A 14512-nucleotide genomic window follows, 5' to 3' on the forward strand; every position below is an offset into this window, starting at 1 on the left:
AGAAGAGTGATTTAAGTGCCCCTGAAATAAATATGCTGAACCAGTAAAGGGAATTTATTTTTTAAAGTATATTATTCATTGAGAGAGAGAGAGAATCCCAGGCAGGCTCTGCACTGTCAGCACAAAGCCTGATGTGGGGCTCGAACTCACAAACCATGAGATCATAACCTGAGCTTAAGTTGGATGCCAAAGGGAATTTAAATTCAAGTCTCTAAGCAAAAATGTGTCAAATATAAAAGAAACAGATGTCTGGTCATCCTGAAATTCAGGGGCCATTTAGATAATGTTTTGGGTGTTCTTTTGAATTCTAGATAAAACCTCTCCTGAGAACTTTAATGTATGCAAGACATTGTCATGCCATTCTTCAAAAATATTTGTTACTGTTAACTAACAACCTGTGAAAACATTTCCCCAAACTTAGTTTTAGTTTACAGTGTCTCCCAATAACTATTTCACATCATTTTATAAATATTTTTCCCTGTGAGAAGAAGCAATGTAAAGCATACTGTCTTTTGCAAGTTCATTGTGACATGAGCCTCTCTCGGGTGGGTGTCTGGCTTCTGTACCCGATCTCCTGCTGTGTTCCCTCAGGACTGGTGTCCCTTTCATTTTGTCCAGAGTCAGCCTGTGACAGAGATGCTTCACAAAGTACAGAATGCTACTGGAGAACTCTATCTTGAAATAGGGATGACTCAGGAGGGGTTCCAGTGTTTCCAGAGAGCGTGGTCCAACCTGATGGGATTTTCACCCAATGACTTGAAAGACAGCCAGGACTTAGTGAAGCAAAAAGGTATGGAGGCTGCGTGCAGAGGGAGTAATCGGCTGGGTTTCAGGGCTAGACTCTGGGCTGTCCCCACCCACCAAGAAAGGGGAGTGTGTGTATGGGCTTTTGTGCACTTGAGCATTTTGGAGCCAGGTGAGGGTCAACCATTAAGTCTCCTCTGCTGGCAGAACAGCCTTAAGGCATGTTGAAGGCTGTTGTGATGGACTCTGAAGCCTACCTTTCTGGGTTTAAATCTCACCTCTCCACTCACTGGCTCTCTGCCTTTGGATACATGACTCAACCTTTCTGGGTCACCTTTTTCATATTTATAAGGGACAGATGAAAAGAGTATCTATTGCATGTTGCCACGAGACCAGAGGGGTTCATAGGAGACCTGAGAGGCGTGCAGAATGGCACCCGGCATATAGGTAAGTCCTCAAGGGAGCCATTACTTTATTCTCCAGTATTTGATGCCTAAGGCTGCCATGGTGCCGCTAATAGAGCAGAGACAAAGAGTGTTTTGTGAATGCAGATATTAAGCATTTTTGACCCAATGATTTACAGTCAGACTAAACTGGAGGATTCTAGACTTGCACCATATTGAAATGGGTGCATTCATTAGCATTTGTTGCATAACAAACCACCCAGAACGCAGCCATTCCAACAACAGCCATTTACGGTTGCCCGCGGGTCTGTGGGTCGGCTGGGGCAGGCCACAGGTCCAGGTGGGCTCAGCAGATGAGCGCTGGGCTCACGCCAGTGTCCGAGATTGGCTGGCTGGGGGCGGGGGAGGGGGCCTGGGCCATGTGTTCCTCATCCTGCAGGAGGATGGCCAGGGCCTGCTCACATGGTGGCTCACAGGATTCCAAAAGGAGGGGAGCAGACACCTGTGGCTCGGTACTAACCTAGGCTCAGAACTGGCACAAAGCCCCTACTGCTGCATTCGATTTGTCAGAGCAAGTCACCAGCCTTCTCTCAAAGGTGGAAAAAGAGACTCCACCTCTTGATGGGAGGAGGCGTTGAGTGGCATTGCAAAGGGGAACCGGGTACAAGTTGGTTTGGGGGAAGTTACAGCTGTTTTTTCGATTTACCACCTTGGCTAGAAGATCAAAGGTCAGCTTGGACAAGCCACTTATCCTCACTAGATCTCATCTGTAAATCCACTCTGATAATAACAGTTCTCATTTGTTGAATGCCTACTGTGTGTAAGGCACTTTATGCTATGATCCTTTCTCTTCAAATATACCTCATGTGGTATGTATTGCCACCCCCGTTTTACAGACAAGGACTGAAGGTCAGAGAGAGAGAATAAGAGTGTCCTTAGCAACAACTTTGATGAGAACCCACTATTGCTCCAGGCTTCTGAAAAGGGTAATGCCGGGATTCAGGGCCCAAGCAAGCAGATAAATGGGGAGGGGCGAGGATTCCAGCCTGGCCAGAGCTCATACATTGAAGAACTGATTACTGAGCACCTGCGGAGCACCCAGCTCTTTGCGGAGGCCCCCCACAGTGAATAGGACAGTCCCCAACACTGCCCTCTAATGAAGGTGACATGTAACACACAATAGTTGCAGGTTGGAATAAATGCAATAGAAGACACAAAGGAAATGCAGGCAGAGTGTAAGCAGGGGGAAGGTCTGCCTCTGAAAGGTAAGAAGGCATTTAAGCTGAGACATGTGGTCCTGGCAAAGGGGACAGCATGTGCAGAGCCTGAAGGGGGAGGGGGGTTTGGCCTGTGCTAGTAATGGGAAGAGCCTCTCTGAGCAAAGGGCAGGAGGCAGCTGGACCCCAATCATGCCAGGCCTTGGGCAAGCACCTGGAGTTTATTCTCAGTGAGGGGAAGTCACTACAGGGAGTGAGGCTGGGCATGGCATCATCTGACTTCTGTTTTGAGCCCACTTTTGCTGCTCTGTGGAAAATGGACTACGTGGTGGGTGAGAAGGGACATTGGGAGATTAGGTACATGGCTCTACCCCTCCTGATGCCCAAGTGCAAGATGTGAGGCCCTGGATGAGGTGGGGGTGGGGCAGTGAATGAGGTACCACTGATGATGGATGGGAAAGATGCCTCTTGCCAGTTTAATGGCAATCCTCGATAATCACAACTGAATTTCATAGCACAGGGAGTTAGTCTGCTTTTCTTTACTGCTACCAATGCTGTCCTCATGCCTTCTGGGTATGTTGTTAGGACTTCTTCTCTTCCTGACAAAGTAGGGCTTAGAAAATACTTCCTGCATTTTAGGAATCTGTGTTGTTGTTTTTCTTATAGTTTATTGTCAAGTTGGTTTCCATATAACACCCAGTGCTCTTCCCCATAAGTGCCCCCCTCCATGACCATCACCCCCTTTCCCCTTTTCCCCTCCCTCTTCAGCCCTCAGTTTGTTTTCAGTATTTAAGAGTCTCTCATGATTTGCCTCCCTCCCTCTCCCTCTTTTCCCCGCTTCCTCTTCCCATGGTCCCCTGTTAGGTTTCTTCTGTTAGAACTATGAGTGAAAACTTATGGTATCTGTCCTCTGCCTGACTTATTTCGCTTAGCATGACCCCCTCGAGGTCCATCCACTTTGCAACAAATGGCCAGATTTCATTCTTTCTCATTGCCATGTAGTACTTCATTGTATAGATAAACCACATCTTCGTGATCCATTCATCAAGTGATGGACATTTAGGCTCTTTCCGTGATTTGGCTATTGTTGACAGTGCTGCTGTGAACATTGGGGTATGTGTGCCCCTACGCATCAGCACTTCTGTATCCCTTGGGTAGATCCCCAGCAGTGCTATTGCTGGGTCATAAGGGAGTTCTATTGTTCATTTTTTTGAGGAACCTCCACACTGTTTTCCAGAGCGGCTGCACCAGTTTACATTCCCACCAACAGTGTAGGAGGGTGCCTGTCTCTCCACATCCTCGCCAGCATCTATAGTTTCTGGATTTCTTCATTTTAGCCACTCTGACTGGCATGAGGTTGTAGCTCAGTGTGGTTTTGATTTGTATTTCCCTGATGCTGAGTGATGTTGAGCATCATTTCATGTGCCTGTAGACCATCTGGATGTCCTCTTTGGAGAAGTGTCTGTTTATGTCTTCTGCCTATTTCTTCACTGGATTATTCATTTTTCAGGTGTGGAGTTTGGTGAGTTCCTTGTAGATTTTGGATAGTAGCCCTTTATTCGATATGTCATTTGCAACTATCTTTTCCTATTCCATCGTTTGCCTATTAGTTTTCTTGTTTGTTTCTTTGCACTGCAGAAGCTTTTTATCTTGATGAGGTCCCAATAGTTCATTTTTGCTCTTGATTTCCTTGCTTTGGGGATGTGTCGAGTAGGAAATTGCTGTGGTTGAGGTCGAGGAGTCTGTTTCCTGCTTTCTCTTCTAGTGTCTTGATGGTTTCCTGACTCACATTCAGGTCCTTCATCCATTTTGAGTTTATTTTTGTATATGGTGTAAGAAAGTGGTCTAGTTTCATTCTTCTGCATGTTGCTGTCCAGTTCTCCCAGCACCACCTGCTAAAGAGGCTTTTTTCCATTGGATACTCTTTCCTGCTTTGTCAAAGATTAATTGGCCATTCATTTGTGGGTCCAGTTCCAGGTTCTCTATTCTATTCCATTGGTCTGTGTGTCTGTTTTTGTGCCAATACCATACTGTCTTGATGATGACAGCTTTGTAGTAGAGGCTAAAGTCTGGGATTGTGATGCCTCCCATTTTGGTTTTCTTCTTCAATATTACTTTGGTTATTCTGGTTTTTTTGTGGTTCTATATGAATTTTAGGACAGTTTGTTCTAGCTTTGAGAAAAATGCTAGTGCCATTTTGATTGTGACTACACTGAATGTGTGGATTGCTTTGGGTAATACAGACATTTTAATAATGTTTATTCTTCCAATCCATGAGCATGGAATGCTTTTCCATTTCTTTGTGTCTTCTTCAATTTCTTTCATAAGCTTTTTATAGTTTTCATCGTACAGGCCTTTTCCATCTTTGGTTAGGTTTATTCCTAGGTATTTTATGGCTTTTTGTGCAATTGTGAATGGGATTGGTTTCTTGATTTCTGTTTCTGTTGCTTCATTATTGGTGTATAAAAATGCAACCAATTTCTGTACGTTGATTTTGTACCCTGTGACTTTGCTGAATTCATGGATCAGTTCAAGAAGGCTTCTGGTGGAGTCAATCAAGTTTTCCATGTAGAGTATCATGTCATCTGTGAAAAGTGAAAGTTTGACCTCTTCTTTGCCAATTCGGATGCCTTTTATTTTGTTTTGTTGTCTGATTGTTGATGCTAGGACTTCCAACACTATGTGAAACAACAGTGGTGAGAGTGGACATCCCTGTCATGTTCCTGATCTCAGGGGGAAAGCTCTCAGTTTTTCCCCATTGAGGATGATATTAGCTGTGGGCTTTTCATAAATTTCTTTTATAATGTTTAAGTAAGTTCCTTCTATCCTGACTTTCTTAAGGGTTTTCATTCAGAAAGATGCTGTATTTTGTCAAATGCTTTTTCTGCATCTATTGACAGGATCATATGGTTTTTATCTTTTCTTTTGTTAATGTGATATATCACAATGATGGATTTGTGAATATTGAACCAGCCCTGTAACCCAGGAATGAATCCCACTTGATCTAGATGGATAATTCTTTTTATATGCTGTTGAATTCAATTTGCTAGTGTCTTGTTGAGTATTTTTGCATCTGTATTCATTAAGGATATTGGTCTGCATTTCTCTTGTTTTGTTGGGTCTCTATCTGGTTTGGGAATCAAAGTGATGCTGGCTTCATAGAATGAGTTCGGAAGTTTTTTTCTATTTCTATTTTTTGGAATAGCTTGAGAAGGATGGGTATTCACTCTGCTTCAAATGTCTGGCAGAATTCCCTTGGGAAGCCATCCAGCACTGGGCTCTTATTCATTGGGAGATATTTGATAACTGATTCGATTTCTTCACTGGTTATGGGTCTGTTCAGATTTTCTATCTCTTCCCGTTTGAATTTTGGTAGTGCATGTGTGTTTAGGAATTTTTCTATTTCTTCTAGATTATCCAGTTTGTTGGCAAATAATTTTTCATTGTAATTTCTGATGATTGCTTGTATTTCTGAGGGATCAGTTGTGATAGATCCATTTTCATTCATGATTTTTTCTATTTGTGTGTTTTCTCTTTTCTTTCTGAGGAGTCTGGCTAGAGGTTTATCAATTTTATTTTCTCAAAATACCAACTCTTGGTTTCATTGATCTGTTCAATTATTTTTGTGGATTCTATATTGTTTATTTCTTCCCTGATCTTTATTATTTCTCTTCTTTTGCTGGGTTTGGGGTGCTCTTGCTGCTCCCCTTCTAGTTTCCTTAGGTGCTCTGTTAGATTTTGAATTTGCGTTTTTTCTAGTTTGTTGAAATAGGCCTGGATTGCAATATACTTTCCTCAAAGGACTGCCTTTGCTGTGTTCCAGAGAGTTTGGATTGTTGTATTTTCATTTTCATTTGTTTCCATATATTTTTAAATTTCTTCTTTAATTGCCTGATTGGCCCAATCGTTCTTTAGTAGGGTGATTTTTAACTCCACATTTTTGAAAAGTTTCCAGACTTTTTCCTGTGATTGATTTCAAGTTTCATAGCATTGTGATCTGAAAGTGTGCATGATATGATCTCAATTCATTTATACTTATGGAAGCTGTTTTATGCCCCTGTATGTGATCTGTCTTGGAGAATGTGCCATGTGCACTCGAGAAGAAAATGAATTCCCTAGCTTCAGGATGCAGAGTTCAATATATATCTGTTAATTCTATCTGTTCCAATGTGCTGTTCAAGTCCATTGTTTCTTTAGTGATTTTCTGTCTGGTTGACCTATCCATTGCTGTAAATGGAGTATTAGAATCCCTTGCATTAAGCACATTCTTATCAATAAGATTGTTCCTGTTTGTGATTAATTGTTTTATGTATTTGGGTGCTCCCAAATTCAGTGCATAGATGTTCATAATTATTAGTTCTTCCTGATGGAGAGATCTTGTAATTATTATATAATGTCCTTCTTCATCTGTTGTTACTGCCTTTAAAGTCCAGTTTGTCTGATATAAGTATGGCTACTCTGGCTTTTTTTGACTTCCAGTCGCACGGTAGATATTTCTCCAATCCCTCACTTTAAATCTGAAGGTGTCTTCAGGTCTAAGATGAGTCTTATAGACAGTAAATAGATGGATTTTGTTTTTTTATCCATTCTGCTACCCTGTGTTATTTGATTGAAGCATTCAGTCCATTTACATTCATTGTTATTATTGAAAAATGTGGGTTTAGATTCATTGTATTCTCTGTAGAGTTCATGTTTGTAGTGGTGTCTCTGGTACCTTATATTCCTTGCTACATTTCCCTCATAGAGTCCCTCTTAGGATTTCTTGTAGGGCTGGTTTGGTGGTGATGAATTCTCTAAATTTTGTTTATTTGGGAAAGCCTTTATCTCTCCTTCTATTTTGAATGACAGGCTCGCTGGATGAAGGATTCTTGGCTGCATATTTTTTCTGTTCATCACATTAAAGATTTCCTGCCATTCCTTTCTGGCTTGCCAAGTTTCAGTAGGTAGGTCTGTAACCACTCTGACAGGTTTCCCTTTGTATGTTAGGGCCCTTTTGTCCCTAGCTGCTTTCAGAATTCTCTCTTTATATTTTTCCAGTTTCACTATGATATGTCATGCTAAAGGTCATTCAAGTTATGTTTTAGGGGAGTTCTCTGTGCCTCTTGGATTTTAATGTTTATTTCCTTCCCCAGATTAGGGAAGTTCTTGGCTATAATTTGATCAAGCACTCCTTCAGGACATTTTTCTTTCTTCTTCTTCAGAAATTCCTATGATACGGATATTTTTCCATTTGATTCTATCACTCAGGTCTTGAATTCTCCTTTCATGCTCTTGTATCAATTTCTCTCTCTTTTTCTCGGCTTCCTTGTTAGCTATAACTGTTTCTTCTAATTCACCTATTCTCTTCTCTGCCTATTCAATCTGTGCAGTGGCTGCCTCCATTTTATTATGCACCTCATTTATACCTTTTTTTTTTTAACTCTTCACAGCTATTTTGAAGGTCCTTAGTCTTTGTATCAATAGCTTTTGTGATGCTTTTTTTAAGCCTAGCAATTAATTTTATGACAATTGTTCTAAATTCTTGTTCAGTTATGTTGCTTATGCCTGTTTGAGCAGTTCTGTGATTTCTTCCTGAATTTCTTTAGAGGAGCATTTTGTTTCATCATTTCAGCTGGCTTTCTGTCTCTTGTCAGTTTTAAAAGCTTGTTATATACTGTGCACCTGTTAGTATTGCTCTATTAAAGGAGGTTCATTAACTGTCCAGGGCTTGTCGTTTCAGGAAGTGTCCTTTTAATGGTGTCTCTCGGTTTCTCTTGTTATGACTTTGATTATTTTATTTCCCTTCTCAGTGATATTTGGGACTCTCCACCATGTGTACTTTGACCTGTTTCTTGAGGTAGCCCTGAAAAGGAAAACAGACAGACAAATACACAGGGAACAAAAGCATGCAAATGCACAGACAAATCAAATAAACAAGCAAACCAAAAGGGGAAAGAAAAAAATAACAGAAAAGAAAAGAAAGGAAAGGAAAAGGGAAAAAAGAAGTAAGGGGGAACATAAACAACCAAAGACAAAGGACAGTCTGAGAGCATAAAACCTGAAGAAGGGAGAGATAAGAATGAGATAAGGGAAAATATATCTGGATGGCAAGAATTGATCTAATCACAGCAGTGCATAAATGTTGGTCTTTCCCAGACTCCAGGGGGGTAAAAGAGAAAAGAAGGCAAAAAGAAAATAAAAAAAGAAAAAAAGGAAAAAAAAGGCAGCTCTTCAGCATGGATAGGCATGGTTTGGTGTAGGTAGGTTGGGTCTCAGGGGCTGCTCTCGAGGCCCCACCTTGGTGGTTGTGGGGAGAAGAATGGAGGTGCCTTAAGCCTTTCTCAGACCTTGCGTTGCAAGCCACTCTTTTGAGTCGATCTCCCTGTGCCACGGGCGGGCCAAATTGCTTTTTTCCAAGCCCCACCCCATTTCCAAATCCTAGTCTGTGCACTTTAAGGCTATTGCCCCAGATGAGATGTCCTCCCACAGGTTGATGGCTTTCTAGCCAGGACTGAGTAGGCGGACTGGGGAGCCAGCTTTTCCCTGGCTCTGCCTGGAGTCAGCGAGGCCCGGAATCCAAGGAAGAACAAGCCCGCTGAGGGGAACGAATTTCTCTCTCCATGCCCAGCATCTATATATGGGATGGTAGTATCTCTCTTCATCCCTGGCTAAGGTCTCTCCCCTCTCCAGAGACCTCTATGAGCGTTTTCAGTCTCTCTTCGTCTTCCCCTAGGCTCTCTGCAGCTCTGCAGCTGCTCCACACACAGCTCTCTGAGACCCTGTGCCGCTGCTCCACACACAGACCCTCCATTGGGCTGGTGCTCCCTCCCCTCAGAGCCTCCCGCCCTGGCACATTTTTAGGTCGCACTCACTCAGGCATCTATGAGGCTGTCATCCATAAGGACTCTGTGTGTACTCCTCCCACTCTTGCAGATCAGAGTATTGTAGCTTTAGTCCTTCTCAGTTTGGTAGTTGTGGGCAGGCCAGATTGCAGAGCTCCCTACTTCTCCGCCATCTTGTCCCTCCCAAACCCTAGGAATCTGTATTAGTGTCAGAATATGTAACTCTCCATAAAGGCACAAGATGCTGGATCTTTGCAGAAGGTACATTCCCGAGGTGGTGTGTAACTAGGGATAGCTCATGATTTCTTAGTTGGACTTATGGGGCTATTCACGTGCTTCTTGTTGTAAGCTTTATCATTTTATTATTTCCTATTGCAAGACTGTGTGGGCTGCCTTCTGTAGGGCTTGGCTATCACAGTGATGGCTGGTTTACCTACATCCACATTCTTACTTAATTTCTGACTTGTTCATTTGCAAACTGGTCTCAGAATTTGGTTTCCATTTGTCGTCTTAGCTCTTTGGCCTTGGAATTGCTGTGCACACACAAATCCGTTGGATGAAAACCAATCCCCACACAATGTGGGCCAGTGATTGATTTATTAAGAAAAGCCAGGCTCTTGGCAGTGATGAAGAAATGATATTAAATGCTCTGTCAATTGACATCTTAACTCTCTTTTGAAGTAAAAAAATCCTTAAGCGTCATCTTCTTTGCCAAAATGTGTTCTCTGCAGGCAGAGTGCTGAACAACCTGGTAAAGGCAGCAAGTAAGCAGTACTTACAAGAAAATAGTATTTTGGAATGTGCTACCGAAATTTCCAGCTTATTGGACAGCAGTCCCTGTGATCAGGCTACCATGAAATACACCGAAGGTGTTCTGATGTAAACATATATTTTTTTCTTGAAAAATTATTGTTTTCTGTACTAGTTTTTATTGTTAAGATTAATATTCTTTTTATTAGTATTTATTTATTTTTGAGAGAGAGGGTGAAGCATGAGTCGGGGAGGGGCAGAGAGAGGGGGACAGGGGATCCGAAGCAGGCTCCACGCTGTCAGCACAGAGCCCGATGTGGGCCTCGAACTCATGAACTGTGAGATCATGACCTGAGCAAAATCGAGTCAGCTCTTTAACCAAATGAACCACCCAGGCGCCCCAAGATTAATATTCTTAAGCCACACTTGTTAATCCATTTTCCATCTAACTGGGTGAAGAAATGCCAAACGTTAGCATTTCTATCCTCTGCTTCTGTGGTTCTCAACCAGGGGTAACTTCACTCCTCAGGGCACCTCTGCCAATGTCTGGAGGCATCTTTGGTTGTCAAGACTGGAGGGGTTCTTATGGACACCTAGTGGGTAGAGACCAGGATGATGCTAAACATTATGCAACACACAGGACAGCCCCACAGCATGCTACCTAGCCCCAATGTCGATAGTGACGGGGTTGAGCATAGCACCTAGTTTCTTATAAGATACTCACATATCTCCTTACACATCACTGTGAAGGTCCTGCCTCTATTTTAGAAACTGCTCTACTGTTCTGTTTCTTTCCATATAAAATAAAAGATATTTGTAAGAATTACCTTTGATAGTACAATGAAGTAGCCAACATTATCGTCCCCAGTGAAGACACACATGCATTTTATTCTAGATTTGTTGCTGGAAACACTTCTCTTGCAAAAGTCAGACTTCAAGAATGCTTAAATATCAGGAGAAGTTTGTTGGGTGAGAAAAACATCCTAGTTGGAGAAATTATGGAATTTTTGGCAGATTTACTATTTTTTCTACCGGGAGAGAGTGAAAGGTAAGTTTTTATCAAATGTTTCAAGTAGCGTGTCTTCTTTCCTCCCCAAAAAATACCAGTGGCTGGGAGATGTGGGGTCAACCCATCGAGAGTGCCTCACTTCTTTGACCGTAGCCTTGTTCAGAGACTGGAGAGTTCTGTCCCTGCTGGTCAGGACACTGACTGTGATGTAATTGAAAGGAGCTCTTAGCCCATGAATTGTGTGGACGTTTTTGCAGTAGGAAATGTACAAAGGAGCGTGATGTGGTTGTGTTTCCCTGAATCACTCCCAGGCCTTGTGAGGAAGATGTGCAGCTCACCCTTGAGCCACACAGGTTTGAACTGCGCAGATCCACTTATCTATGGATTAAAAAAATAAATAAATACAGTACAGGACTGTAAATACATTTTTTCTTCCTTATGATTTTCTTCATAACATTTTCTTTTCCCTAGCTTATTTCATTATAAGAGTATGGTGTATATAATGCGTATAAGGTACACGTCTGTGCTAATTGACTGCTTATGTTATCAGTAACACTTCCAGTCAATGGTACACTATTAGTAAAGTTTTGGGGAGTCAAAAAATAGGCAGATTGTCAGTTGCACAGGGTGGGTGTCCCTCACCTCCCTCCCACTCCCCCACATTGTCCAAGGGCCAACTATATTCACTTCCTGCTGTGCAGGACTCAGCTCCCTTGTTTGTGGGACCACACCTGTGCGTCTGCCTTCTGCAAGACCCAGGCCAGCACCTGCAGGGTCTCGGGCTTTCCCTCTGTGTTTTTCTTCTCCCTTCCTCACTCGGGAAGTTCCTCTCCTGTGATATGTAGGGGCTTTCCTTCTGCTCCCTGCACAAGGCATTGTTAAGGCTGTTCAAGAAAAAAAACTGTTCATAATGATGTAGAGCAGACCTGGTTCAGGGACCCAGAGGGGGGTGCTGTGGGACCAGCTAAGGAGGCCTTGGCTTCAGGCGGGATGGAAATCAAACTTGAGCCAGCAGGAGGTGGAAGCAGCGTTTAATGGGAATAGAGAGAGAGACAGAGACAGAGCCCCCAGAAGACTTGGAAAGGAAAAAAGGAAAAGAGCCTGAGTCTCTTTTTTTTGCTTGGGGTCTGAGGGTTTTTACTGAGGATGGTGGTCTGGTGTACGTGTCCCCTCAGGCATCCGGGAAGCAGCCAGAACAAAGACGAGGGCACGGGTGTTAGTCCTTGGAGCCCGGGGCCTTGGCGTGGAGAAGTCTAGGGCTGTTGGTCTGGAGCACACTTGTGCCAGCTTCACCTGGTCATTCTCACCTGGCCCGTCCTTAGATGTTATCTGTTATTGAGAAATCATTAATTCCTTGTCCCTGACAAGGAGGACATAGGCCATTTGCCTTCTGAGGCATGTGTAGAGTGGGGTAGAGTGAAGATCCTAGCAAGAACAGAAGCCAGAAAAGAAGCAAAAAACAGAAACAAACACAAATCCTTTTTCTCTCACGGGGTCCCTTTGCTTTTCCTGTCTTAATAACACTTGTTAAAGAAACATAAGGTGGACTTTACTCAGATCCTGCAGTGAGGTTTTGCAGAGGGGAAGAGAGATTGGACCCAACCCCAAATACAAAGAGAAGTTGCAGGGGGCTGGGGATTGGTAGATGGAAAATTACTGAGAAGAATCATTGGGGGTGAGGAGGTTTCAAACTCAATGGACCTAATGGGATTCCTTTTTTTTTTTAATGTTTTATTATTTTTTTAATGTTTATTTTTAAGAGAGAGAGAGAGAAAGCACAATTGAGGGAGAGGCAGAGAGAGAAAGGGGGACAGAGGATCCTAAGCAGGCTCTGCACTGACAGTAGTGAGCCCCGCAGGGCTTGAACTCCCAAAACGTGAGATCATGACCTGAGCTGAAGTCAGACACTCAACCGACTGAGCCACCCAGGTGCCCGGACCTAACAGGATTCTTGCTGAAAGCAGGCCGGCATGATCGGACCTCACCTGGGCTACGACAGGGAATGAGGAACCGGTTTGATATTGAGGGTGATCAGACATCAGGGGCCTGGAAGTCTCTTTAAACTGACTTACCAGGATTCTTGCTGAAATTGGCCAGTGCAGAGATGTACACAGACACCTGAAAGTTAAGGCCTACTTGAGAAAGAGTGAGAAGACCGTGAGCAGAGTTTGGTCAAGGAGAGATTCTTTGTCAGTTCCTGTGTTTGTGATCGAGGTGTAGGTGTTATCCCACGGGCGGCATCAGTGTTAGCATCTGCCGGGTGCCCCGACTTCTCTTGACAGGTTGGTATGAGAGAAGGTTCTTTGTGAGACCAGGCACTCCTACACCACACCTTCCCTTTGGTTCTGGCTCACACCCTCTCAGAGGCGAGTCAGACAACTGGAAGGCTGGGGAGGCTCTAGGTTAAATTACGAAGTTGTGAAGTTTTCATAGTCTCTGTCCCTCTGCTCTCTGTTCTCTGTCTTACCTCTCCCTAAAATGAGAGTGAGGGTATTACCTTCCTCACAGGATGATCGCGAGGACTAGGCGATCCCGTCTGTAAAGCGCTTAGCAGAAAACCTGGCACTTATCAAAAGGGCTCATTAGATGGAGTTCTTAGTATTATATTATCATTTTGCTCCCCATCAGGTAATTGTTTAGACGCTGGATACCAGATGAGCCTCCTTTGTTCCTCTTAAGACCCGCACCTGTGAACAGAGACAGGCCATTAGAGAAGCAAAAAGTTTGACAGTAAAACTATTGCCTCGTAAAAGAAAAATCTAAACACGTACCATACTGACCGAGTCATTTCTGCCGCGGAGGGTGGCGGGGGGGAGGGTGGAGATCAGCCTTCCCCGTCACCACTCCAGAGCGGGCGGGGTGTGAATCACAGATGCTTAATCTTGCTAGTCCATTCTGCAGCCTGACCATACTTGGATGCCTTTCACCCAGGTCTCATTACTAACGATCAACCTTCTGGAATAACAGAAGGCCTTTTTCCCCGTTGAAGGTTGTCCTTAGGTGACCACATCTTTCTTAACATTCGTTCAGACCGGGAGATATTTTGCTGTGCAGCTCACCTCACCTCACACATGTGTAGATCCTTTGTCCGGTGGCCAGGCGCCCTCGAGACAGAGCTCATGCTCTACAGAAATGACCCGGGAGATCCCGAGGGCCTTGCAGCATGGGGATGGGGAGGGCTGTAAAAATGTGGTTAAATGAAAAGAAACAGGACAGAGAAGAATGAATAAGCTGTCTTAAGAGGAACAGTATATGTTCTCAGTAAAGTAAATGTCATCTACTATTTCTTGACTTTGTATCCACTCATCAGCAGCCACCCTTTTTCATTAGCCATCTCTTCAAGGTCAAGTTTCTTCCTCACTTCCCATTTACTGTCTTTGAACTTGGACCTCCACCCAGTTTCATTTTCTCTACTCTGGTGAAAGTCATCAGGAGCATGTTAAATGTGTCCCTTTGCACTTTTCGATCTTGTTGGCCTTCTCTTGCTGAAGTATGGGCAGTGCTGACTCTCTTCCTGAAACAACCTTCTTCTGGCTCCTGAGATACCCTCCCTCCTGGATCTCTTCT

General features: G+C 43.5%; 1 protein-coding gene across 1 annotated transcript in view; it reads left to right on the top strand.

Moving 5' to 3' along the window:
- Window positions 1-14512, top strand: part of LOC115304533 (putative tetratricopeptide repeat protein 41) — a 70168-nt gene that overhangs the window by 39807 nt on the left and 15849 nt on the right. The window contains exons 10-12 of the mRNA XM_029954756.1: window positions 619-790; window positions 9918-10065; window positions 10832-10984. Coding sequence (XP_029810616.1) covers window positions 619-790; window positions 9918-10065; window positions 10832-10984 — 473 coding nt within the window. The remainder of the gene's footprint in view (window positions 1-618; window positions 791-9917; window positions 10066-10831; window positions 10985-14512) is intronic.

The sequence above is a fragment of the Suricata suricatta genome, chromosome 10, assembly GCF_006229205.1.
Source record: "Suricata suricatta isolate VVHF042 chromosome 10, meerkat_22Aug2017_6uvM2_HiC, whole genome shotgun sequence".
In the NCBI taxonomy this organism is placed as follows: Eukaryota; Metazoa; Chordata; class Mammalia; order Carnivora; family Herpestidae; genus Suricata; species Suricata suricatta.